The following is a 27,243-nucleotide window of genomic DNA, read 5'->3' as shown; positions in this document are numbered from 1 at the left end:
GAACTATGAGCCTCGTTCTAGTTTGGATGAAATTTATAATAAATAACTGCAAGTAAATTCAAATATAGGAATTTACTAGTTACATTTCACTTACAAACTCGTGTTACATTTGCCCTTTGCCATTTCACTTAAACCTTTTGACCAAATGAAAGATAAGAAGGTATCAATGTGTATTTTCAAACAAAAGCTAAGATAAATCTGAATCCTGCAACCTAATCATACATTCATATTATAAGAATTTATTAAAAATAAGCTGCTTATGTAGATGTGAGTGGTTTTTTTTTCTTTTTGCTGCAACCTAATCACTCGTCAGTTTCATGTATGTGTTCTTAATCAAATGTGTTTGATTTTTTATTTTATTTTTTAATATGTAGAAGAAAGTAAAGAAAAACTAATTTGCTGATTCCTCGTAAAAAATCACAGCGAAAAAAAAAAAGTAAAGCACGCCCGGTGGGACTCGAACCCACAATCGCTTGATTAGAAGTCAAGCGCCTTATCCATTAGGCCACGGGCGCTGGTTGTTAATACAACGTTTATTATATAATTTAATGAAACATTATAAGTCTAACAAAATTCCCGTTTTCATTTCCTTAGAGGGTCATCTACTTTGAAAGATTAGCATTGATAAATAAAAATAGTAAGGTTAATTCCCTTATTTTTATTTTGATGGATTGAAACTTTAAGATATCCCAAAGTCCTTTATTATTTCTATCATTTAAACTAATTTTACTTGATTCCTATTCCACATTGAAATTGTGAGATTAGAGAAATTCTACTCTTGAGGATAAAAATACTCTATCATATATCTTATCAATCATACAAATTAGTCGCCTCCTTAGAATGTAAGTGCACTCATATTTTATAACGTTATAGTAACACTTTCACTTCAATGTATGAAAATGCAAATAATTTTCTTAAGGTTTCTGTTCTTAATAACTTTATCACGTGAAAATGAAGTCTTGCAACGCTTGTCATTAAGTTTTTTATTTGCTGGAATGCACGGTGGAAATATTAGTTGTAAACTATAATGAATGAAATACAACAAAATTAAAAATGGGAAATTGATTGTGTATGCATCAAATGAAGTAGGTCGCAATTTTAAAAGTCTAGTTCGGTAATTCAAGTCAAAGTAGACACAACCTATTCCAATCTTCCAACTCTTTTCACCATCTACTCTCAATCTACCTACGTCTTCAATTTCTCTGAAAAAAAATTATTTCCACCACAAAAACATAATTGAAGTCTTTCCAAAAGAGAAATTAAAAATCATCACTTTCCCACCAAACCCACATCACACCAAAGTCTTCAAATAACTCACTTGCCACAAACAATTCCCAAGAAAAATCAGACAAAAAAAGAGAGAAAAAAGAAAAAAAAAAAAAAAAAAAAAGAGATGGAAGGACTGATTCCGGTTGTGTACAGATCACTCAAGAGGAGCAGAATCCGACGGCGTTACGAATGCCTGTCGTCGGGCGCAACTGAAGCCTACAACATCAAAGATTTCGACGATCATTTAAACGGTGGGGCCCGCCTCCGCCGTTGCAGCTCCGTTAAGGTCGACGGCACGAGGAGCTTTGCCACCGTGGATGATGATGATGCATACGAGCCTAAGCGGCTCGTGAGGTTCCGAAGCTACAGAGTGGTCTCGTGTTTATGTGCTGCTGCATAAATGTTGTCTGTTTTTTAATTATTTTCTTTTCTTATTAGTGATTGTTATATGGAGTATGAATTAATCGTTACAGTACTCGTTTTTCAATTGATTCAGATGGGGAGTGATATAAGCTGAATAGCTCTCGAGTTCAAGAGTATTGTTTTCTCAAATATTACTGTCAAAAGAAATCTAATTTAAAATTATAGGCAAAAAATTGTTTATATCCAGATATATTGCGCATCCACCAATCCTCAAGTAGAATTTGTTAACTTCTATTTAGGATTTATTAATCAAAATTATAATTTAATTAAGGTGAATGTAATGTAATTCTGCATCCAGATACACCAGAGTGTATCTCAACTAATTAATTCTTTGTAGAAAGAACATTTGTAAAATATAGTTAATCACTGCGATAATCTTTCTGAGTTTTCTCGATTAATTGAAGTTCGGAATTAAATGGTGATACAATATTCAGCATAATTAATTTAGTCAATTTCACAGCTCATCAAATTGCAAACAAAATTATTCTAAAAAATTAAGCAAATCAGAAAATCGTGGATGTTCATAGATGCTCTCCAACATACATGTCAGAAAATCACAAAGGATTCACATTTACTCATAATTAGCTGCAAAATTTATAATAATGTCGATCTTTTCAATAATTTGTTAAATGATAATTAAACAGAATATACCGACTCCGCAGAAGGAAATACTTAATTGTATTTTAATTGATAACTAAGATATTTATAAAACACCTCGCTCAAAAATAAATAAATAAAGAGATGAAGCGTAAGACCAAAAATGCCACTTATTATTTATAAATAATATATCACAGTGATTTTGTATTCCTACATTAATTATACTTTTTTTTTTTTTTTTTTTTTTTTTTTTTTTTTTTTGATCGGTCAAAGTCATGTTACATTAATTATACTTCTATTACCTCAGAAGACATCATATAATACAGACATTATATACAAATAAATTAAAAAACGAAATGTAACATGAGAATATAAAAATTAATCTAGTTAGACTCCAGCCAGCCTCGTGGCGTTGACAACATGCTTTCTCAAACCGGGAATGTGAATATCGACAAAATACTTCTTCCAGTCTATCTTTGTGGCATCCACTTCGAACACAGCTCGCTCCTCTTCCGACATCTCCTCCAACAGCGCACGAGTGTTACCAGTGTGGAATCTAACACAAAACATTCAATACAAATTCAATAATTTGATCAAATTAATTCTCTCAAATTTATGATGTTATATATTAATCCAATACCTGGCTTTGAAGAATCCTATGAACTCGTACATCTTGCAAAGTTGCTCGGCATAAGCAACCCTCGCTTTGTTATGTTTTCGAGTCTTTGATTCCACACCAACTACTGTATTTCGCTCGGATACGTGATCTCTTATGTATGTGGACAAGTTACTAAATTGGTCGAACAACCTCATTTTCACCATATTTTCCGATTCGACTAAAGGATTTGCACGAAAATGCTCATAAATATATTCGAACATTTCATTAAATCTTAGAGGGTTCACGAAGTCAGTTGCCACATGGTACACGTTCACTCCTGCCTTTCTCACAATTCCGTGCTTAGCAATAGCTGCAATCGTCGTATTCGCCACCATATCTACTGGAACCTAATAAATTAACATATATATAAGATTAATTTGTCTTTTACTTGAATAATACTATGTTTAAATTTACATGTAGATTGTGAGATTACTTACAATGTCGGTATGCAGGTTAGGATCAGCCAGATAAGCAGGAAGTTGTCCTTTCCCATAAGAAATTATCACCGGATCATACATTCTGACATCCATAATCATATGTAAAGATTAATCATGCTACAACTTTTTTGCATTTTCTAAAGAACAAGAAATACTGAAATAGTATGTAATTACCTATTTCCTTGTATCCATCCGGGAACAGGTTCTTTGTAGCAGCTCTCGACGACGGATGGCCTCAGAATAAGCAGTGGGACGTCTTGCCTCGTCTCGTTGAGGACCATTTCTCCCATTGCCTTAGTCATATGATACGCGTTGTACCATCCATAGTATGCAGCCCTGCAGGCAGTGGCCGGTGGGAAAATTTTATTCGAAGGCGCTATTATTTAAAATTAAGGTTTTTTTTTTCTTTCTAAAAATGATATGGAGGAGGGGTGGGGGGCTTCAGCCCACCCCAGCCCCCGGGCCATCACTTCACTAATACTCGTCATATATAAGTACCTTTCTAGGCCGAGCCTCTTGAGATCTTTGGTGGTGTCGCGATCGCCCGAGGCTATGCAGGCTTTCATGGCCAAGTTCATCTCATCCGTCAAATCTAGGGGAAACAAGGATGAAGATAGCTCATCGTTGTCATCATGCTTTCTCCCATTTTCTCCCATCATCAACGGCTTCTCGTAGATTATGCCTTCTCTTATTCCATTAACATATGCTGCAATAATTCATCAAATTAGTAACTAATTATTTAATTAATTAACCACAACAATGTATAATTAATTAATATTCTGAATAAATTAAATTTGAGCACCTGTGGAAATATGCACAAAAAGCTTCAGATTCTTGCACTTCTTGGCGAACCTCATAAGCCGTAGAGGCGCATTCACGTTTATATCAAGTAGGAAATCGTACCTATATATAATTAAGAAATTAATGAGATAGATTAGTATTACTACTAAAGAATTATAGTTTCGAAATAGGAAATCAATTAATGCAGCTGATGTATGTAATGTATAGTTAACCTGTCATTCAACGTTGTGCTAGCTGCAGATTCAACTATGACATCCACTTCCTCCATAATCTTGTTTGCGGAGTTTATATCCATTCCAATATTTGGTTCACAAATATTTCCAACAATTGGAATCAACTTAGATCTCACATATTCTTCATATGTTTCACCATGTTTTTCTCGTAAACAGACGAACAACTCCGAGTTCATAATCTGTAACCAAAAAAAAAAGATAAATAAAATTTTCTAGAAAATTAGTATACTTATCATAGTAAGACAAAAAATAAAAAGACTTACTTCTTTTGTGAGTCTATCAAGCGCAGCCTCTTTATCACTGGCCTTAACTAGCACGTATATTTTACCCACACTTGTTGATCTCAGCAACTTTTCGATCAGAGCTGCAACAGTTTCATATAATTAGTGACTACGATCGAGTTTCTATTAACAATAATTAATTAATAAAAAGAAAGCTTCAATTTTTTTTAAAAAAAAGAAAGAAAGATTAAGATATATCATACTTTTTCCAAGAAGACCAGTTCCACCGGTAATAAAAATGTTCTTCCCTTCGAAGAAGCTGTCGATCCCTATCCCGCTGTCCAACTCCGCCTGCAACTCCGGCATTGCGCCGCACTCCGCCAGCCGCGGCGGCAGTTCGGATTCGAGAGGGTGGCGGGGAGCGGTGAAGTAGGGATATCCGTTATAGCTGACGCCCAATTTCCCACTGCTTCTTAATTTTGACTTGCTCTTTTCATTACCAAAAAACAAATTAGGAAGTTTGCTTTTGTTGCTGAATTTTGTTGAAGAAAATTCCACCGAAGGGCTGAAAAATACACTTCGAGTGAGCGACATGATTTTTCTTTTCTTTTTGTTTCTTTTCTTTTTGCGTTTAAGTTTAATAAGCTTTTGCTTTCTTGCAGATTCATGCAAATGGAGATGACCCTTTTATAGTTGATTATAGTCATGTGATGAACTAAGAAACAATATATTTTTTTTTTTTTAGTTGACTAAGAAACAGACCACTTCGGGGAGCATTCCTCATGCAGTGTGGACCCAAATTTAAAATTCAGGTGGTGAATTATTACTCAATTATAAATATATATATACATATTGTTGAATGTGAATATATAGCATGGAATTTTCAATTAAATCAATTTAGTAATGCAATTAAACAAAGACAATGTGAAGTGTGAAGAACCGCGCGTCAATTGCAAAAGGATTGTTAGAGCATCAGCATTGGTGCGTCTCATCGTCTGGCTCGAGCCAGCCTTGATAATGAGCCAACTGATGCGTCATAGGGGGACTCAAGGCGCGGCTCATCTCAACGAGTCAGATTCAAATTGATTTTATGTGTGGCACATGTCTTATATGCGCCTACATATATTAAAAATAATAATAATTAACATTTGAAAAAAGAGGACCTCTACCTAAGTCCTCAGGAGAATATTTCGAAACGAAGATTATGTGTTATTAATCTGACTAGAATTTGCCTATGGCGTTTCAGACTATTTAAAAAATGAATTAAGGTGATCTTCGAATATATGTTTGTCTATTTTTCATTACTAGCAGGATGATTTACAATGCACGTATCAAATAATTAAACTAAAATACTAAGTAAGTAAATATGTTAAAGATAAATTAATCTTATCACATGTTTGAAAATTTTCAGATACTAAAAGTATTCTTATTTTAAATATATACAACATAAACATACAGAATTATCTTTAAATAAAATATTTAAGAGAGATATAATAGAATAATTATATATTATAAATTAAAGCTCTTTTATAATAGGTATAATAAATTGAGGTTGTTTGTAATTAGGTATAATAGTATGATTAATCCCGTAATTAGGACAAGGGCATTGAAATCCATTTGCAAATTGCAATTCCTCCATATATATATCGAGGACATTAATTTAAATTGATTAGTTACGTTGTTTTGACCAAAGTTAAAACATCGAAATTACGATGGAATGAAATAATGGATGACTAATATTTTCTATCTCGAAACAAAGTCAGTCTCGTCAAAAAATATGGAACACGAGCTCCAAAATAATTGAAGTTGAATAATTATGTTTTGCAAGACCGTAAGACAGCGACGTCCAACTTGCAAACATACATGATGTAATGTAACGAGCTATATATATATTTTTAAAATGGAACAATTATTGAGTTGCTCAAATTCTGTATCTATGTATGGATAAGCTTGCTTGTTAAACGCGGCCACATTTTGTCACACGTTTACATTGTTTTTTTTTTTTTTTTTGAGAGATCCAAAGGGAACATTGAGAGTTGAATATATAGATACAAGGTGTAGCGTTCGACTTAAAAAATAAATTAGGAAAATTTTGAGTTTTGGCAAGCTAGTCTTAATTTAGTAGTGGGCCTACTAACCTATACTCCCTCCGTCCCATTATAATTGGTACACTTGCCTTTTTTCTTTGTTCCATTATAATTGACATTTTCCTAAAATGGTATGTGGTCCCTATATTCTATACACACATAAAATAAGTGGATCATATCTATTTTATACTCTTAACCCTTCCGTGCCCAACTCAAAAGTGTCAATTCTAGTGAGACGGATGAAGTATAATATAAGGATAAGATCAATATTCAGTTCTCGATTTATAACAATTAATTAGCACCACGAATTGAGCATTGGCATTTGTTTCACTATAATGATGATTTTATAAGAAGCTATAGTGAACTGTTTAATTAGAGGAGAGTTTATTTGGTTTCTTTGGCATTTCTTCGAGCACATGGGGAGCTCCTTTTGGTTGGCATAGGCACGTAGATTGGTGGCCCTTATGTGAGTTTTTTGAGGGTGGTGCTTCTGCTTTACTGTTTATGGGAGTGACTAGAATGTTGGGTTTAGAATGTTTAGTCTTTTCTTGCCTTATTTTGCTGGGTTTAGAATGTTTAGTCTCTAAGCTTCCTGATTTGCTTGCTAGCTAATTTTTTGTTTCTTTTCTTTCGTTGTAACTCACAGAGTTTTTTCCACTAAATTTTTTCAGTAGAAGTTTTAACGAGGTTCAACTTGTGTTAGCGTCTTCTTGCTTTTATGGGTTTACAGGTATAATAGAAAAATTATATAGGTATATATTAAATAGGGTTAATTGCCAGTAGATATACATTTTGATTTTTAATATGTGTTTTGTTCAACTAATGCATGAACTTTCAATATTTAGGAATTTGGTTCGAATGAAAATTCCCTCAACAATTAATCATTTGTGGATGCTAAAATTTGCTTACATAGCATTTCAGCCGATAATTAAAATACCGGTAAATAAATATGGTAGGATCCATACTTTTTTTAAGGGTTGATTTTTTGTCATTTGTGATTGAGTCACTTTTAATAACAATTCAAAATAAAATAAAGGCCATTTTTATTGGGGCGGAGGGAGTATATATGTGAACAAAATTCGAACAAAGCACCAATAAATTAAATTTATCTTTTTATGTTGTATATAGCTTGAAACTTGATTAGGGAGATAATTATGTAGTATGATTAATCCCTCAATTAGGACAAGGACATTCAAATCCATTTGCGAATTGCAATTCCTCCTCCATACATATCGAGGACATTTTAGTAGAAATGAAATGATGGGTGGACCAATATTTTCCATGTGATACTCGAAAAAAATTAATTAAGTCTGTCTCGTCATAAAATACTAAACGACGAGCTCCAAAATAATAGAAGTTGAATAATTATGTTTTGCAAGACCATAAGACAGTGATGTCCAATTTACATGATGTAACGAGCCATGTAATGTTAGATGTATGGTATATATTTTTAAAAAGGAACAGTTAAGGAGTTGGTCAAATTATGCATCTATGTATGGATAAGCTTGTTAAACCCGACTATATTTTGTCACACTTTCACATTGAATTTTTTTTTTTTTTTATGAATCCAAAGGGAACCTTGAGAGTTGAATATATAGATGCAAGGGCATGTTTCAAGGGCATGTTTTGACAAGCCTTAATTTAAAGGGCATGTTTCGTTAAATTTATTTAAAAAAGCTTATAAGATGTTTCAAGAGTTTATAAGATGTAATTTCTAAAGAACTTATAAGCTATAAAAGTGTTTGAATATTTGAGCTTATAAGTTAAAAATATTTGTTAGAGAGAGAAAATCGAAAAGATGTAAACTAGAAATGATATATAATGAAAATAATAAATTATAGTTGAATAATATTTGTATAATTAATGATTGTTGCATATATATATATATATATATATATATATATATATATATATAGATACATATATATATGACTATGAAAAAATAAGTTTTGGTAGAAGAACTTATTTTTGGGGAGCTTATAAGCTCTTGAAATTTAATTTTAATGCTTATAAATTGTTTAAAAATTTATTTTGCCAAATATATTAAAATGATTTATAAGCTCAGCCAAACACCTCCTGGCCAATGATATTACTAACCTATATAAGGATACACAAAATCTTGGGTTCGCCTGGGTCAACTGTACAATCGAGTTGATCCGTATTCAAAATAATATTATTTATATAGGTTGAGTCAGGATATGGATTCAAATCAGGGTGTGAGTTAAAGTTTAAGTGAATGTATAATTCAATTATACTACAATCGGGTGTACCCAAGACTACCTCATAAGGATATAGTATAAGAGGTTAATATTCATTTCTTGATACCCCACCAAAAAAGTTAGTTGAACGAAAGGTGCTTATAATAAATAGATATCCAACAACTGAAAAAAAAATACTATTTGGATTTCCACATTTAAAACACATTCAGACATATTTTAATATTAATTTAGATCATTTATATGAGGTGTAATATCATTAATTTTATTACATAATTCAAAGACGAATTGCATACTTGTAATAATATTATTGATTAATTAAAAACTTTCTCACTGTTGGAACGTGAATTTCCAGAAAATACCTTTTCCAATTGATATAATTTTTTTATTCTTTTTTTTTTAACCAATTGAAATTTCTTATGTACTTCAAAATCAAATTGCGCTTCAATCAACATTTGACTATTTTACTTGTATGGAATCAGTTCAATAAAATTAATCAGAGAAGATTCATTTAAAACAAAATTTTGGCAAAGAGCTAACGATGCAACATGTATACCTTGGTTTAAAGAGTTGTTTAGAATTTTCAGTTTTTTGGCATTGCACTGTCGATTGCCTCATCTTTCTATCTCCATTTGCACCATAATATCGCATAAACTTTCCTCTCTTAAACATTTGGAGAAATCCTCAAAATCGTCCAAAATTTTGATTTTTGATATATGCACCTTCAATTAAAGGTGTCTTTTTAAAGTAATAATAATAATAATAATAATAATAATAATAATAAGTTGATATAATTATTAATTCCAAAAAATATATAATTATTTTATTATTAGTATTATTATTGTTGTTGTTGTTGTTGTTGTTGTTGTTGTTGCTGCTGCTGCTGTTGTTTTTATTATTATTATTATATGAGATTAAGTTTGCCAAAATAAAAAATAAATAATAATAATTTTATTAAGAAAAGAATTAAGATTTTTTTTTTAATTTGGGGGAGTTGGGGAGGGGGAACAGTGGAGTTTGAACTCGGGATCTCACTGTTCACACACAGAAGATCGCACAGCTTAGTGTCCCCATGGGGACAAAAGAATTAAGATTTAAATATGGCTAATCGCATGCATATTCATGTGAATGGGTAATATTAGGGATGAGAGAAATGACAAATTTTATGTTCATTAAAAATGAACATTCTTTCAAGAATGGTGACTTGCTAGAAAATTATACTAATCATCAAAATAAAAATGAACAGAAGAATTATCATTCTATTTTCATTTTATTTCTGCATATCAAATTTGTTAAAATTAAACGAAAAAGCACCACCAAGTCAGGTAATTAGTGGTGGACTAGTAGTATCCCTAAACCTATAAGGGTGCGTTCTCTTTGGTTGTAAATTTATCATGGAAAAATGAAGGATAAACAAAATTTCATCATTTAAATCTTTCCTTTTTTTTCCCACATATCCTACTTGACTCTTACTCATTCCTCATTTACACTACAAAGAAGGGATAATATTATCCCTCCAAAAAAAGTGTGATAATATTATCCCTCCTTTGTAGTGTAAATGAGGAATTAGTAAGGACCAAGTAGGAAATGTGGAAAAAGAAATGAACAATTTATAGGGTGAAATTTTATTTATCCTTTCTTTTCCCATGATAAATTTACAACCAAAGAGAACGTATCCTAATGATAAGACAAGTAGGAAATATCCCTGCATAAGGATAAGTGATCGATATTCAATTCTCATTCCCCACTCAAAAATAATTAGTTGAATGAAGGTTCTTGGAAATTATAATAAGTAGAAGACATCAATCATCAACTCAATCAAAACACATTTATTTGGCTTTCCACGTTTAAAACACAATCATGAAAACGCATTTCTATATATATAGTATTATATTTGAATCATTTATGTGAGGTGTAATATTATTTTATCACATAATAATGCAAAGAAGAATTACATACTCACGTGAATAAGTGAACAAATTCCTTAAATGTGCTTTTTGTGCTATAGATTAATTAGTTACATACTTTCTCAGTCTTGGAACATGAATTTCTTGAAGATATCCAATTGATATTTCTTATATCCATTTGAAAATTAAGTTGCCCCTCTTTTGACATTTCTTCAATTAATTGTTTAGTATTATTTCATTTATTTGTATGGTACTTGTACAATAAAATTAATTATCACATTTATATAACTTTGTGTTCCTTGAAACAACAATATACTTGACAATTGTCCACATGTCAATTTAAAAGGTTAGGAATCTTCGAATTCACGGAACTAATTAAGGATATCAACACATGCTACCCGCCTAATATGGGAAGACATATGTACTTCATCCATCCCACTTCAAATGACTTAATTTTTATTTTGGATTGTCCAATTTCAAATGATTCAATCCAAATTTAAAAATAAAATAAGGCATTTAACACTACTTTTTAGGTTGTCTCACCACCACTTTATACCTTTATCATACATTTCTAAATCTCCATGCATAATTTTTTTGGGTCATTTGAAGCGGGACAGAGAGAGTAATAATTAGTACTCCCTCTGTCCCATGAAGCAATACCAAATTTTCTTTTTGATCTGTCCCACGAAACAAGGCAAGTTTCTAAAAATAGCAAAAAATTTACTCTTTATTCACCTACCACACTTAACACACAAAATACAAATTTCTTAATTCTCGTGCCGAAAAGAACTTGGTCTTGCTTTATGGATGGAGGGAGTATATATTTTGGCAGTTTTTGGTATATAAGGCAGGATAGTTACATAATCTCGTCTTATATGACATTTGGTACTCCATATTATATAAGAAGACGGTTTGTGATAATTAAGAGGTCTGACCTTATTTTACTGTTCTATATATTTTGATAACTAATATCGCGTCACCCTTCGGATTATTTATCTGGGGCGAGATTACTAACTTTTTCTCTCTAACATTTTTTTCTTTCCATAGTTACATAATCTCGTCTTGTATGACATTTGGTACTCCATATTATATAAGAAGACGGTTTGTGATAATTAAGAGGTCTGACCTTATTTTACTGTTCTATATATTTTGATAACTAATATCGCGTCACCCTTCGGATTATTTATCTGGGGCGAGATTACTAACTTTTTCTCTCTAACATTTTTTTCTTTCTATTTTTCTTTTTAATTTGATTTGCTTATTTAAATTTATATAAAGTTAAAATTGTAATTTTCTAAATTAAGCTAAAATAGTATCTTTTCTACCAAACAAGATATTTAAATATCTTAGGATTAAATCTTACATACTAAACACGTATAAAGAATAACAATCTCACTAGCTAATCCATATTATTTATCTAGGTTTTATTTATCTCAACTAGATACCAAACACGCCATTAACATACAAATTATAAACCGCTAGTTTAATATATAAAGTAATTGTACTTAACTTATAAAGTCTCTACACTTTCTTGATTCTGTATCATAAAGATACAGTTACAAAATCACGAAAATACAATTGTTTCATACGTTAAGTGCAATTATTCTATAAGTTAAATACAATAATATAGGCAATTATAGTCAAGTAATATGTTTTGCTTCATAAATAAAAGAAAATCAACATATTTGAAAACACAATATTGGTAAAGCTAAAGATGCAATTTACATGTACCGTAGCGTTGGCATTGCACGGTCGCACCATCTTTCTATCTCCATTTGCACCATAATGTCGCATAAGTTCCCCTCTTAAATATTTGGAGAATTCCTCAAAATCGTCGAAAATTTTGACTCTTGAATCTTGATATATTTGCACCTTCAATTAAAGGTGCCTCTTTAAAGTATTCATATAAATATTCGAAAACGTCGAACCATGTTATGGGGTTTTGAAGACTAGACACAGAATGGTAGATAGTGGGTTGTGCCACTGCCACGTGTAAATTCTCATGCTTTGCAATAGCTGCAATCGTTATATTTGCTATCAAATCTACTGAATACCAAATACCAATTCTAATACAACAAAAATAAAATCCCCTAAAAAAATATAACAAAAATGAAAAGAAATTTTCATTTAAAATATGTGAATTAATTTGTGGCCAAATATCATACTTCCACCGTCTATGAAAATTGTTGTTTGGTTTACGAAGCACAAGTTTTATAAACGATTAAGAGATGCGTATGACGTAGAGAAAAAAAGTTCACAAAAATTAATATGTTAAATGATTTGATTTTTTGTAAATATTAAATATGAATGGAGATAAAAGACTGTAATTTTTGTGAACTAATGAAAAATAAGACTACAGTTTTTATGGACGGATGGATTAGTTACTAACCTTCTAGCCTATAGGATTAATTTAGTCAATTAGTAGTCGCGAATAATAACAAATTCAGAAATGGTAGTATTCTCTTCTTACAATATCAAAAGGTACATGAGGATTTGCGTAAAGAGCTGGGATCATTGCTTTTCCATAAGAAACGACCATTAGGTCCATCATCATAAAATCAAACATTAAGTTTATCATCTTCTCCTCTCATCATCAATGGCTTTTCCAATATTACACCTTCTTTTCTCTCAGTAACATATAAAATAAACCCACTATATATATCTAAAATCTACGATCGAGATGAATAGATTGTTGTAATGCATTTTCATTTATCACGAAATATCAATTTTATAGATATGAATGTAATTGTGCATCCAGATCACAACTCAACTAATTATTTCTTTAAGAACTTGTAAAATATATATATAGTTAGTCACCCTTTCTGAATTTTCTCGATTAATACAATATTTAGCATTATTAATTTAGCCAATTTCACATCTCATCAAGTCATAAGTGGCAAACAAAATTATTCTAAAAAATTAAGCAAATCAGAAAATCGTCGTGTTCATATATCATAGATGTTCTCCAACATACGTACGTCAGAAAATCGCAAAGGACGATTCACATTTACTCATAATTAGCTGTAAAATTTGTACAATAATGTCGATCTTTTCCACAATTTGTTAATGATAATTAAACAGTAGACGTCATATATTACACACGGACAACATATACCAATAAATTAAAATACAAAATGTAAGTTGAAAATATAAAGATTAATCTAATTAGACTGAAGCTAGCCTCGTGGCGTTGACAACATGCTTTCTCAAACCAGGAATGTGAATATCGACAAAATACTTCTTCCAGTCTATCTTTGTGGCATCCACTTCGAACACAGCTCGCTCCTCTTCCGACATCTCCTCCAACAGCGCACGAGTGTTACCAGTGTGGAACCTAACACAAAACATTCAATACAAATTCAATAATTTGATCAAATTAATTCTCCAAATTTATGATGTTATTAAAAAAACTATATATTAATCTCATTACCTGGCTTTGAAGAATCCTATGAACTCGTACATCTTGCACAGTTGCTCGGCATAAGCAACCCTCGCTTTGTTATGTTTTCGAGTCTTTGATTCCACACCAACTACTGTATTTTGCTCGGATACATGATCTCTTATGTACGTGGATAAGTTACTAAATTGATCGAACAACCTCATTTTCACCATATTTTCCGATTCAACTAAAGGATATGCACAAAAATGCTCATAAATATATTCGAACATTTCATTGAATCTTAAAGGGTTCACAAAGTCCGTTGCCACATGGTACACGTTCACTCCTGCCTTTCCCATAATTCCATGCTTAGCAATAGCTGCAATCGTCGTATTCGCCACCATATCTACTGGAACCTGAATTTACATGTGTATAAAAAGATTAATTACTTTAACTTGAATAATACTATATTTTAATGTACATGTATATTGTGAGATTAGTACTTACAATGTCGGTATGTAGGTTAGGATCTGCCAAATAAGCAGGAAGTTGTCCTTTTCCATAAGAAATTATCACTGGATCATACATTCTGACATTCATAAATCATATATGTGAGATTTAATCAAGTCACAAATTTTTTGCATTTTTTGAAGGGCAAGAAATAGTGTAATTACCTATTTCCTTGTATCCATCCGGGAACAGGTTCTTTGTAGCAGCTCTCGACGACGGATGGCCTCAAAATAAGCAGTGGGATGTCTTGCCTTGTTTCGTTGAGGACCATTTCTCCCATTGCCTTAGTCATATGATACGCGTTGTACCATCCATAGTATGCAGCTCTGCAGGCAGTGGCCGGTGGGAAAATTTTATTCGAAGGTGCTATTATTTAAAATTAAGGTTTTTTTTTTTTAAATGATATGGAGGAGGGGTGGGGGGCTTCAGCCCACCCCAGCCCCCGGGCCATCACTTCACTAATACTCGTCATATATAAGTACCTTTCTAGGCCGAGCCTCTTGAGATCTTTGGTGGTGTCGTGATCGCCTGAGGCTATGCAGGCTTTCATAGCCAAGTTCATCTCATCCGTCAAATCTAGGGGAAACAAGGATGAAGATAGCTCATCATTGTCATCATGCTTTCTCCCATTTTCTCCCATCATCAACGGCTTCTCGTAGATTATGCCTTCTCTTATTCCATTAACATATGCTGCAATAATTCATGAAATTAGTAACTAATTATTTAATTAATTAACCACAACAATGTATAATTAATTAATATTCTGAATAAATTAAATTTGAGCACCTGTGGAAATATGCACAAAAAGCTTCAGATTCTTGCACTTCTTGGCGAACCTCATAAGCCGTAGAGGCGCATTCACGTTTATATCAAGTAGGAAATCGTACCTATATATAATTAAGAAATTAATGAGATAGATTAGTATTACTACTAAAGAATTATAGTTTCGAAATAGGGAATCAATTAATGCAGCTGATGTATGTAATGTATAGTTAACCTGTCATTCAACGTTGTGCTAGCTGCAGATTCAACTATGACATCCACTTCCTCCATAATCTTGTTTGCGGAGTTTATATCCATTCCAATATTTGGTTCACAAATATTTCCAACAATTGGAATCAACTTAGTGATGGAATTACAGCTTGCGGGCGTAGTACAATGACACAGAAATGTAGGAGTTGAGAATACAAGGGAAAAACTGTATTGAAAATTACAATCTAATAACCAGTAAAGGCAGCCGAGTCGAGGAAGGTCCTCTGTCCGCAAGACGAGATACGCCCCGGTAGTGCTCTCGGTTTGGCGTGTCGTCCCCAAAGATGAAACGGCTTCGTCTCGTAGGTAGCAGCACCGCACACCAACGAGCTCCGGCGAACTGGAACGAGGCGAGAACAGAACTCAACAGTGCAGTATGCAGAATGTCAGAGTGATGTTGCTTGTATTCAGGTGGTGAATGATGCATGGAGGCTGTCCTATATATAGGCACAGTCCACATCAATGGGGGAGCCTGCGGAGTTAATACCAATGATGGTATTCAAATGGTGTCGGGAGTTACAGGCAGTAACAGTCCTGCTGTTTGAATCTGCCATGACTCCTCCGACAGCAGTTACAGATGTAACAGCTCTGCCATGACTCCTCCGACAGCAGCAGTTACGTGGGAAGCTTCCTGGGAGACCAAGGGTCCTCCCGGGCCAAGCCCTAGTGGGCTTCGTGTGCATGCGCTGGCCCAACCGAGTTGGGCCTCGTCCTATTCGAACCAACTTTTCATTGGTCCAAAAAGATAATAGTCGATGTGGGCCTAGGGTAGGCCCAAAGGCCAGCCCAAAGACCACCCAAAGACCAATTGCCAAGATCCAAGTCCAAGTCCACGGCCGCGCGTCGGGTGACGGGGACGGGACGGGACCGGGACCGGGGCCGGGGCCGGGGCCGGGCGCCGGGCGTCGGGCGACGGGCGCCGGGCGTCGGGCGACGGGGCCGGGGCCGGGGCCGGGCGCCGGGCGTCGGGCGACGGGGCCGGGGCCGGGGCCGGGCGGGCGGCGGCGGCGCGCGCGTGTGGGCTGTGCAACCCGTCACGTGTGCACACAGTTTTATTACATCCTATGATGTAATAGCTTTTATACTGTAATAAATGTTATCCACATTCCGATGTGGGATAAGCATTAAATCTTATTTAATGCTTATCTTTTCCCACAGCTCAATGTTTCAAGTACCCAACTTTAAACAATTATTTCTCACTCACCGGAAATCGGTTTTGAGTAAATAAATATACTACGATCATCTACTCGGAACGTAGATCGATCCTGTCCCATTTAATTATGCTAAATTAAATGTTTTCGGTACTCGAAAAATTCTCAAAGATTGGTTACTCACAACCAATTTCCAACAATCCCCCACATGAGTGGAAATAGCCAAATGCAAATGCAGACACAAGCTCTGTTCTCAAGAGACCTTAGTGCATTAGAATAGGTGGTTTGCGGCCTTGAACCATCCTTAGTTAATACTATCGGATATACTGGTGAATTGGTAGAACTTGATGTCTTTGAACCATTTCTCCTTCGTGTATACCGAGACAACAGTATTAACACACTAACGCCTCAACCTCATTTCGTTCTCACGTTTTTGTCCTTTGCGGGCCTTGGACAGCTCTTTGGATTCATAAGTGTTAGGTCGATGCGGCCCCCACATCTCACTTATATAGGTGATTCTTTCCCGAGTATCCTGCTATACTCAACCTCCCCGAGGTGTTTAGGAATCATTAAAAGTCAAAGACTTAACCTTACCACTAAGCAGGCTTCAACACTCAGTTGCTCTCTAGGGAATGCAAGTAGATGAGTGTTCTACTTGGAATCTTATAGCTTAGTTTTCCCATTGAACCACGTTCTTGGGATCTCCAGTCATCATGGTTGGGTTACCACTATAATCATCCTTATTTTGTGGATTTTACACCCATTCCCTCTAGCAATTTATACATTTGATCTCGATTCAAAGCTTTAGTGAGCGGATCGGCCAGATTATCTATTGACTTTATATAGTCAATTGAGATAACTCCACTTTCGATCAAATGTCTTACGGTATTATGTCGTCGACGTATGTGTCGAGACTTACCGTTGTACAACCCACTTTTCGCCCTCCCAATAGCTGCTTGGTTGTCGCAGTTTATCATGACAGGCGGCACGGGTTTTGACCAACATGGAATATCTTCCAAAAAGTTTCGTAGCCATTCGGCTTCTTCACCTGCTTTGTCTAAAGCGATGAACTCTGATTCCATAGTTGATCTAGCAATACATGTCTGTTTTGTAGACCTCCACGAGATTGCTCCTCCCCCTATAGTGAACACGTAACCACTCGTTGATAACGAGTCTTTCGCGTCGGATATCCAGTTAGCATCACAGTACCCTTCAAGTACCGGGGGGTATCTCGTGTAGTGTATTCCAAAATTTAGAGTATACTTTAAGTATCTCAAAACTCTCTCAAGTGCTTTCCAATGTTCTTTACTTGGATTGCTTGTATAGCGACTCAATTTGTTCACTGGGCATGCAAGATCAGGTCGAGTGCAATTTGTAATATACATAAGGCACCCAATGATTCTTGCATATTCTTCCTGTGCGACAGGTTCACCCATGTTTTTCTTCATGTGAACGTTGAGTTCTAATGGGGTTTTTACAGGCGATTTGTCAAACGCATTAAACCTTTTGAGCACTTTCTCAATGTAATGAGATTGTGTCAAAGTTATTCCATCAGTGGTCCTGAGAATTTTCATTCCAAGGATCACGTCAGCTAACCCCATGTCTTTCATGTCAAAATTCCTTTTTAACATGTTCTTCGTATCAACAATGATACGATTGTTGCTTCCCATAATCAACATGTCGTCTACATAGAGACACACCATAACGTACCCATTATTAGTGCTCTTGATGTAGACACATTTGTCACATTCGTTGATTTTGAAGCCATTTGACAACATGACATTGTCAAATTTCAAGTGCCATTGCAGCGGCGCTTGTTTCAGTCCATAGAGAGACTTTACTAGCTTGCATACCTTTTTCTCTTGTCCAGGTACTACAAACCCTTCAGGTTGTTCCATATAGACTTCTTCTTCTAGATCACCGTTTAAGAACGCAGTTTTAACATCCATTTGATGAATCTCAAGATTGTGCAGAGCAGCAATCGCGAGAAGCACTCGAATGGATGTAATCCTCGTCACTGGTGAATAGGTATCGAAAAAATCGTACCCCTCACGCTGCTTAAATCCTTTAACGACTAAGCGCGCTTTATACTTGTCTATTGATCCATCAGCTTTATATTTCCTTTTTAGGATCCATTTACATCCTAAGGGTTTACAACCTTCGGGTAAATCAACCAACACCCAAGTGTGGTTTTGCATGATTGAATCAATTTCACTCTGGACTGCTTCCCTCCAGAGTAGTCCGTCTGGTCTAGAGAACGCCACTTTGATAGATGACGGTTCTTCATCTAGCATGAAGGCGATATATTCTGGACCAAAGTCCTTGGCAATCCTGCCTCGTTTACTACGTCTTGGTTCTGACACTTCAAGGTCAGGGCCTGGTCGCTTTCGCGATTCGGGCACTGTCTCAACAGGTTCAGAACTAGTAGCTTCTTGTCTAGTATCGTTGCTTGTACTAGCTTCTTCTTTTCCCTTGTCTTTACAAGGAAAGATATTCTCAAAGTAAACAGCGTTATTTGATTCCATCGTCATTCCTACAGTCATTGTTGGAATGTCTGATTTGTGAACCAAAAAGCGATGTGCATTGCTATTTAGTGCATACCCAATAAAGATACAATCAATTGTTTTAGGACCGATTGTAACTTGTTTGGGTGGAGGCACTTGTACCTTGGCTAAACACCCCCACACTTTAAGGTATTTGTATGAGGGCTTTCTGCCTTTCCACAACTCATAGGGAGTGACGTCCCTTCCCTTGAGTGGTATTTTGTTGAGGATATAGTTGGCTGATAGAACAGCCTCCCCCCACATGTTCTGGGGTAACCCAGAACTAATCAACATGGCATTCATCATCTCCTTAAGAGTTCGATTCTTGCGTTCAGCAACACCATTAGATTGAGGTGAATATGGAGCAGTTGTTTGATGTATTATACCACTAGCGTTGCATAATTCCTCAAACGGAGCAACATATTCTCCTCCTCTATCACTTCGAACCATCTTAATTCGACTACCAAGTTGATTCTCGGCTTCTGTTTTGAAGTTCTTGAAAGCTTCAATAGCCTCATCTTTACTTCTTAGAAGATAAAGATAGCAATACCTTGTGCAATCATCGATAAAAGTGATAAAGTACTTCTTACCACCTCGAGTTTGCACAAACTTTAGATCACACACGTCGGTGTGGATTAGTTCTAAAGGTTTAGTGCTCCTTTCCACCGAGTGAAATGGAGACTTCGTCATTTTTGCTTCAACACAAATTTGACATTTGTTTTGAGTGTTAAACTCGTTTATTTTTAGTAAATCCATGTTTACTAATCTTTTTATCGCATTTAGATTAACATGTCCTAATCTACAATGCCATAAATCACAACACTCAACCAAGTAAGAGGAAGTAGTAGCATTTTCATTGATAGTTTTGCCAATTACACGCTTGACAGGCTGAACATTAAGCTTGAAAAGCCCATTGGTGAGAAAACCCCTACCAAGGTACTTTCCAAACTTGGTTACAACAACTTTCTCGGACTCAAATACTAGTCTAAAGCCCTTATTAACTAGTATGGACCCCGAGATGAGATTCTTGCGGATGTCCGGGACATGCAGCACATCCTTCAAGGTTATCTCCGTGCCGGATGAAAGCTTGAGCACCACATCACCCATTCCGGCAACTTCCGACGATGCTTGGTTACCCATGCTTAGCTTCCTCCCTTCAACAGCCTTGTAGGTAGAGAAGCGCCTCTTGTCGGAGCACACGTGCACAGTTGCGCCCGTGTCAATGAACCAAGCACCTTGGTTCTCAACAAGGTTGACCTCCTCGGTGATCACCGCCGCTAAGTCATCCTCGTTCCACTCGTCGAAGTCCTTCTCGACAACGTTGGCATCTTGCTTCGCCTTCTTCTTCTTGGGCTTGCGACAGTCTTTCGCCAAGTGGCCCGGTTTGCCACAGTTGTAGCAATCACCTTCGAACTTGCGGGCATGAACTTTGGCTTTGCCCTTGCCTTTGTCCTTGGGATTAGGGCGCCCACGTTTGTTGGAGTTGGATGGGCCACCACGCTCCAACAAGTTAGCTTTGGCTTCAACTTGGCCCTTCCCCTTGCCATCGATCCTCCTTTCCTCGCATTCGATGCGAAGCCTCACGATCAAGTCCTCAAACGTCATCCCCTTTCGTTTGTGTTTGAGGTAGGTCTTGAAGTCCTTCCAACTTGGGGGCAATTTGTCAATCACCGCCACCACGGTGAATGAGTCGGAGACCACATGTCCCTCGGCGAGTACGTCGTGCAAGATAAGTTGGAATTCTTGCACTTGGTCGATGACGGGCCTCGAGTCCACCATCTTGTACTCCATGTACCTAGTTACACATGTATTCTTAGTGCTAGCATCATTTAGCTTATACTTTTTGTCTAGTGCCTCCCACAACACTTTGGAGGTCTTTACATCAACATATACTTTGTACAAACTATCCCCTAGACCACCTAGAAGGAAATTTTTACAAAGAAAATCGCCATTATGCCACGCATCATAGGCTGCACGAACGGTGAAGCTCGTCTCGTTCTCCGCCGGTGTGGGCGGCTCGTTGTCCGTCAAGTATCCCGCATACCCCAACGTCGTGAGGTAAAAGAACATCTTTTGACGCCAACTCTTGTAGTCGGAGCCACAAAACTTTGGTGGCTTATCGGCGGTTGCGTTCGCCCTTGGGGGTTGGGTTGGAACCGACCCCACCACATGGCCATAGCCCATCATGTTGGTCCCGAAGGCCCCAACGTTCTGTCCAAACATGGACCCCACGGAACCACTCGAAGTGGAACCAAATGTTGACCCAAACGGAGTTTGGCCAACCGTTCCTTGCACGGAACTATCTCCTCCAAGTGTGGTTTGGTTAGCACCAAACATGAAAGGAAGTGGTGTCGTTCCTTGCGTGGAACTATCTCCTCCAAAGGTTGTTTGGTTAGCACCAAACATGAACGGAAGTGGTGTTGAACCACCAAAAGGGCCACCACTAAAAGTGGGGGCAGCAGCGGTAGAGGTGGCGGGTGCCACGGTTGATGCGGCCGCGGTGGAGGCGGCGGCAGAGGCAGCGGCAGCGGCAGCGGCAGCGGCAACGGCATTGGCAGCCTCGGTGGAGTTCGCAGGACCGGTCGACATCTCCAGCAAAGGTGTTTAAGTTACGAAAGTTTTAAGTTCAGTTTACAAGTTCAAACTCCCACGTTGCAAGCTTATCTCGTCTTGCGATTGATGGAATTACAGCTTGCGGGCGTAGTACAATGACACAGAAATGTAGGAGTTGAGAATACAAGGGAAAAACTGTATTGAAAATTACAATCTAATAACCAGTAAAGGCAGCCGAGTCGAGGAAGGTCCTCTGTCCGCAAGACGAGATACGCCCCGGTAGTGCTCTCGGTTTGGCGTGTCGTCCCCAAAGATGAAACGGCTTCGTCTCGTAGGTAGCAGCACCGCACACCAACGAGCTCCGGCGAACTGGAACGAGGCGAGAACAGAACTCAACAGTGCAGTATGCAGAATGTCAGAGTGATGTTGCTTGTATTCAGGTGGTGAATGATGCATGGAGGCTGTCCTATATATAGGCACAGTCCACATCAATGGGGGAGCCTGCGGAGTTAATACCAATGATGGTATTCAAATGGTGTCGGGAGTTACAGGCAGTAACAGTCCTGCTGTTTGAATCTGCCATGACTCCTCCGACAGCAGTTACAGATGTAACAGCTCTGCCATGACTCCTCCGACAGCAGCAGTTACGTGGGAAGCTTCCTGGGAGACCAAGGGTCCTCCCGGGCCAAGCCCTAGTGGGCTTCGTGTGCATGCGCTGGCCCAACCGAGTTGGGCCTCGTCCTATTCGAACCAACTTTTCATTGGTCCAAAAAGATAATAGTCGATGTGGGCCTAGGGTAGGCCCAAAGGCCAGCCCAAAGACCACCCAAAGACCAATTGCCAAGATCCAAGTCCAAGTCCACGGCCGCGCGTCGGGTGACGGGGACGGGACGGGACCGGGACCGGGGCCGGGGCCGGGGCCGGGCGCCGGGCGTCGGGCGACGGGCGCCGGGCGTCGGGCGACGGGGCCGGGGCCGGGGCCGGGCGCCGGGCGTCGGGCGACGGGGCCGGGGCCGGGGCCGGGCGGGCGGCGGCGCGCGCGTGTGGGCTGTGCAACCCGTCACGTGTGCACACAGTTTTATTACATCCTATGATGTAATAGCTTTTATACTGTAATAAATGTTATCCACATTCCGATGTGGGATAAGCATTAAATCTTATTTAATGCTTATCTTTTCCCACAGCTCAATGTTTCAAGTACCCAACTTTAAACAATTATTTCTCACTCACCGGAAATCGGTTTTGAGTAAATAAATATACTACGATCATCTACTCGGAACGTAGATCGATCCTGTCCCATTTAATTATGCTAAATTAAATGTTTTCGGTACTCGAAAAATTCTCAAAGATTGGTTACTCACAACCAATTTCCAACACTTAGATCTCACATATTCTTCATATGTTTCACCATGTTTTTCTCGTAAACAGACGAACAACTCCGAGTTCATAATCTGTAACAAAAAAAAAAAAAGATAAATAAAATTTTCTAGAAAATTAGTATACTTATCATAGTAAGACAAAAAAAAAAAAAAAGACTTACTTCTTTTGTGAGTCTATCAAGCGCAGCCTCTTTATCACTGGCCTTAACTAGCACGTATATTTTACCCACGCTTGTTGATCTCAGCAACTTTTCGATCAGAGCTGCAACAGTTTCATATAATTAGTGACTACGATCGAGTTTCTATTAACAATAATTAATTAATAAAAAAGAAAGCTTCAATTTTTTTTAAAAAAAGAAAGAAAGATTAAGATATAGTATATCATACTTTTTCCAAGAAGACCAGTTCCACCGGTAATAAAAATGTTCTTCCCTTCGAAGAAGCTGTCGATCCCTATCCCGCTGTCCAACTCCGCCTGCAACTCCGGCATTGCGCCGCACTCCGCCAGCCGCGACGGCAGTTCGGATTCGAGAGGGTGGCGGGGAGCGGTGAAGTAGGGATATCCGTTATAGCTGACGCCCAATTTCCCACTGCTTCTTAATTTTGACTTGCTCTTTTCATTACCAAAAAACAAATTAGGAAGTTTGCTTTTGTTGCTGAATTTTGTTGAAGAAAATTCCACCGAAGGGCTGAAAAATACACTTCGAGTGAGCGACATGATTTTTCTTTCCTTTTTGTTTCTTTTCTTTTTGCGTTTAAGGTTAATAAGCTTTTGCTTTCTTGCAGATTCATGCAAATGGAGATGACCCTTTTATAGTTGATTATAGTCATGTGATGAACTAAGAAACAATATTTTTTTATTTTTTTTAGTTGACTAAGAAACAGACCACTTCGGGGAGCCTTCCTCATGCAGTGTGGACCCAAATTAAAAACTCGGGTGGTGAATTATTACTCAATTATAAATATATATTGTTGAATGTGAATATATAGCATGGAATTTTCAATTAAATCAATTTAGTAATGCAATTAAACAAAGACAATGTGAAGTGTGAAGAACCGCACGTCAATTGCAAAAGGATTGTTAGAGCATCAACATTGGTGCGGCTCGTCATATGGCTCGAGCCAGGCTTGACAATGTGCCAATTGATGCGTCATAGGGGGGCTCGAGGTGCGGCTCATGATCTCAACAAGTCAGACTCAAGTTGATTTTCAGACATCGTTTTCAGATGAAGAAGGATTTGTTTGAACGCATCATTAGTGAACAATTATAATAGAGTTGTTAGCATCGTAGTAAAAAAGTACTCTTGAACGTAAGCTGATGTATTTTAAACAGAGAGGGAAAAGGAAAGAAGATAATTAATTATAATGATGATTTATACAATTAATTAGCAGCACGCGCGACTTGAACATTTCTATCATTCTTATTATTGGATCAAAATTTAGTGCAGATAGATCAATAGCTACGGTAAGCGTTGCATTATTTGTTGTGCAATATTGTTAATTTATCAAAACTAGTGCATGATTTTTTTTATTTTTTTTAATATTGTTAATTTATCAAAAAATATATATATATAGTGCATGATTTAGTTGACGATTTCCTTGATCAATTATGTAAAATTTTTTCACGATAACTACTAACACCTAGAGGACCCATGAAATGATTCTGTATTATTAATCTGACTAGAATTACCCATGGCGCGGATCTAGGATTTATGTTTAGGGGGGCTGAAATTGTCGAACTATGGCGTCTGAACATATTTACACAGGGGTTTGGGGGGCTCCCGCCCCCGAGCCAAATTTTTTTGGACATTCCGTACAGTTTATTTTCATGTATTTTTTAATAGTCACCTTAATATAATAAATATTTTTTTGCAATTCAACAAAAAGTATATTGAAAGTATATAAAGACCTACTTCTATTAAAAAAATTAAAATTGTTTCATCTTCTAAAAAGAATGAACTAATTTTCATTATTAACCAACAAATTAAATGTAAAATGTTAAGCAATTAACAATGGATATTATAGTTATTAAACCATTGTATTATAATTTTCATTATTACTATATTTATTTGTTTATTTATTTATTTAAAATAAAATTAAAAAAAAATGGATCCGCCAGTGGCGTTTCAGACTATTTAAAAAATAAATTAAGGTGATCTTCGAATATATGTTTGTCTATTTTTCATTACTAGCAGGATGATTTACATATTGAATGCACGTATCAAATAATTAAATTAAAATACTAAGTATGCTAAAGATAAATTAATCTTAACACAAGTTTGAAAATTTTCAGATACTAAGGGCATGTTTGTTTGGCACGGATTCTGGCCTGGGAAAGTAATCTGATTCCAAAATATTAAATTCATGTGTTTGGTTAAATTTTTATGAGTCAAGGAAAGTAATAAGAATCCTGAAAACAAGGAAAGTAGTGCAACTTTCCAGGATTCTTATTCCCTAGCTTTTCTTAGGTATTCTTTTTACTCATTCTCAAGATTCTTATTTATTTGTATTATTTTATAATAAAATGTAAATTATACTAATTTTTATTTAGTTGAATGTTTCTATTATTATTATTATTATTATTATTATTATTATTATTATTATTATTATTATTATTATTATTATTATTATTATTTAATTAGTTCATAATTTATTTTAAGCAAATTATAATGTAATTATCGTAACTATGTATCAACTTTATATTATTATTATTATTATTATTATTATTATTATTATTATTATTATTATTATTATTATTATTATTATTATTATTATTTAATTAGTTCATAATTTATTTTAAGCAAATTATAATGTAATTATCGTAACTATGTATCAACTTTATATTATTATTATTATTATTATTATTATTATTATTATTATTATTATTATTAGTTCATAATTTATTTTAAGCAAATTATAATGTAATTCTCGTAACTATGTATCAACTTTATATTATTATTATTATTATTATTATTATTATTATTATTATTATTATTATTATTATTATTATTATTATTATTATTATTATTATTATTATCATCATTTAATTGATTAATTAGTTCATAATTTATTTTAAGCAAATAATAATTTAATTCTCATAACTATGAATCAAATTAATAATAATAATAATAATAATAATAATAATATTTTAAGCAAATTATAATTTAATTCTTAGAACTATGATCATACTTTATTAAGAAAATCTTAATTTAATTTTTTAAAACTTCAAAAATCATACTTTATGTACATTATTATTATTATTATTATTATTATTATTATTATTATTATTATTATTATTATTATTATTATTATTATTATTATTATAAACAAATCTTGATTAAATTTTAGAGCTATGGATCACACTTTATTATTATTATTATTATTATTATTATTATTATTATTATTATTATTATTATTATTATTATTATTATTATTATTATGTAAGAAAATTTGAATTTAATTTTAGAATTATAAATCATATAATTAACCTTAATAATGTACTTTGTTGTTACTAAAAAAATTATAGAGAAATTTATTATAAAGATTAAATTACAATTTAATTCTTATATATATTGATTAATTATATTTATTTAATGATACAAATCCAGAATACTAATAAATATTTTTGGTATTTCCAAACACCGGAAAATGAATAGATTCATTTTCCAAGGAATCATTTTTCTGGGAATAACAATCCCAATTCACATTACTTTCCTGGCAAACAAACATGCCCTAAAAGTATTCTTATTTTAGTATAAATTAAAGCTCTTTTATACTAATAGGTATATTAAATAGGTTTAGTTACCTGTAAATATACAAAGTATGTATTTTTTTTTTTGGGACAGTT

The 27,243-nt window shown here is 35.3% G+C and overlaps 2 protein-coding genes and 1 non-coding gene across 4 annotated transcripts; all 3 read right to left on the bottom strand.

Annotated features, from left to right (window-relative positions):
* Positions 1–442: 442 nt before the first annotated feature.
* TRNAR-UCU (transfer RNA arginine (anticodon UCU)) lies at positions 443–515 on the bottom strand. The gene has a single exon. It is a non-coding gene; the product is annotated as a tRNA-Arg (tRNA).
* A 1,948-nt stretch (positions 516–2,463) lies between these two features.
* Positions 2,464–5,295, bottom strand: LOC130995782 (fatty acyl-CoA reductase 2, chloroplastic-like). Of its 2 annotated transcripts, XR_009092282.1 has the most exons (10): positions 4,903–5,295; positions 4,682–4,782; positions 4,398–4,597; positions 4,187–4,287; positions 3,883–4,090; positions 3,559–3,720; positions 3,385–3,466; positions 2,930–3,294; positions 2,585–2,845; positions 2,464–2,516 (listed from the first exon to the last, which is right to left on the bottom strand). XR_009092282.1 is itself a non-coding variant. In XM_057921200.1 (9 exons), the coding sequence occupies exons 1-9, from the start codon at positions 5,231–5,233 to the stop codon at positions 2,677–2,679; spliced, it is 1,719 nt and encodes a 572-aa protein (XP_057777183.1). In that variant the 5' UTR covers positions 5,234–5,292; the 3' UTR covers positions 2,568–2,676. The 2 variants fall into 2 exon arrangements, 1 of the variants encoding a protein (XP_057777183.1); XM_057921200.1 differs by lacking the exon at positions 2,464–2,516 and having other exon boundaries at positions 2,568–2,845; positions 4,903–5,292.
* Positions 5,296–13,828: 8,533 nt separating this feature from the next.
* Positions 13,829–15,859, bottom strand: LOC130996302 (fatty acyl-CoA reductase 2, chloroplastic-like). The gene is made up of 7 exons (XM_057921807.1): positions 15,736–15,859; positions 15,525–15,625; positions 15,221–15,428; positions 14,903–15,064; positions 14,736–14,817; positions 14,280–14,644; positions 13,829–14,183 (listed from the first exon to the last, which is right to left on the bottom strand). The coding sequence occupies exons 1-7, from the start codon at positions 15,816–15,818 to the stop codon at positions 14,015–14,017; spliced, it is 1,170 nt and encodes a 389-aa protein (XP_057777790.1). The 5' UTR covers positions 15,819–15,859; the 3' UTR covers positions 13,829–14,014.
* Positions 15,860–27,243: the final 11,384 nt, after the last annotated feature.

This window comes from Salvia miltiorrhiza, chromosome 1, assembly GCF_028751815.1.
Source record: "Salvia miltiorrhiza cultivar Shanhuang (shh) chromosome 1, IMPLAD_Smil_shh, whole genome shotgun sequence".
In the NCBI taxonomy this organism is placed as follows: Eukaryota; Viridiplantae; Streptophyta; class Magnoliopsida; order Lamiales; family Lamiaceae; genus Salvia; species Salvia miltiorrhiza.
The sequence above is the reverse complement of the archived record's forward strand: the minus strand, read 5'-3'. Positions and strand labels throughout refer to the sequence as shown.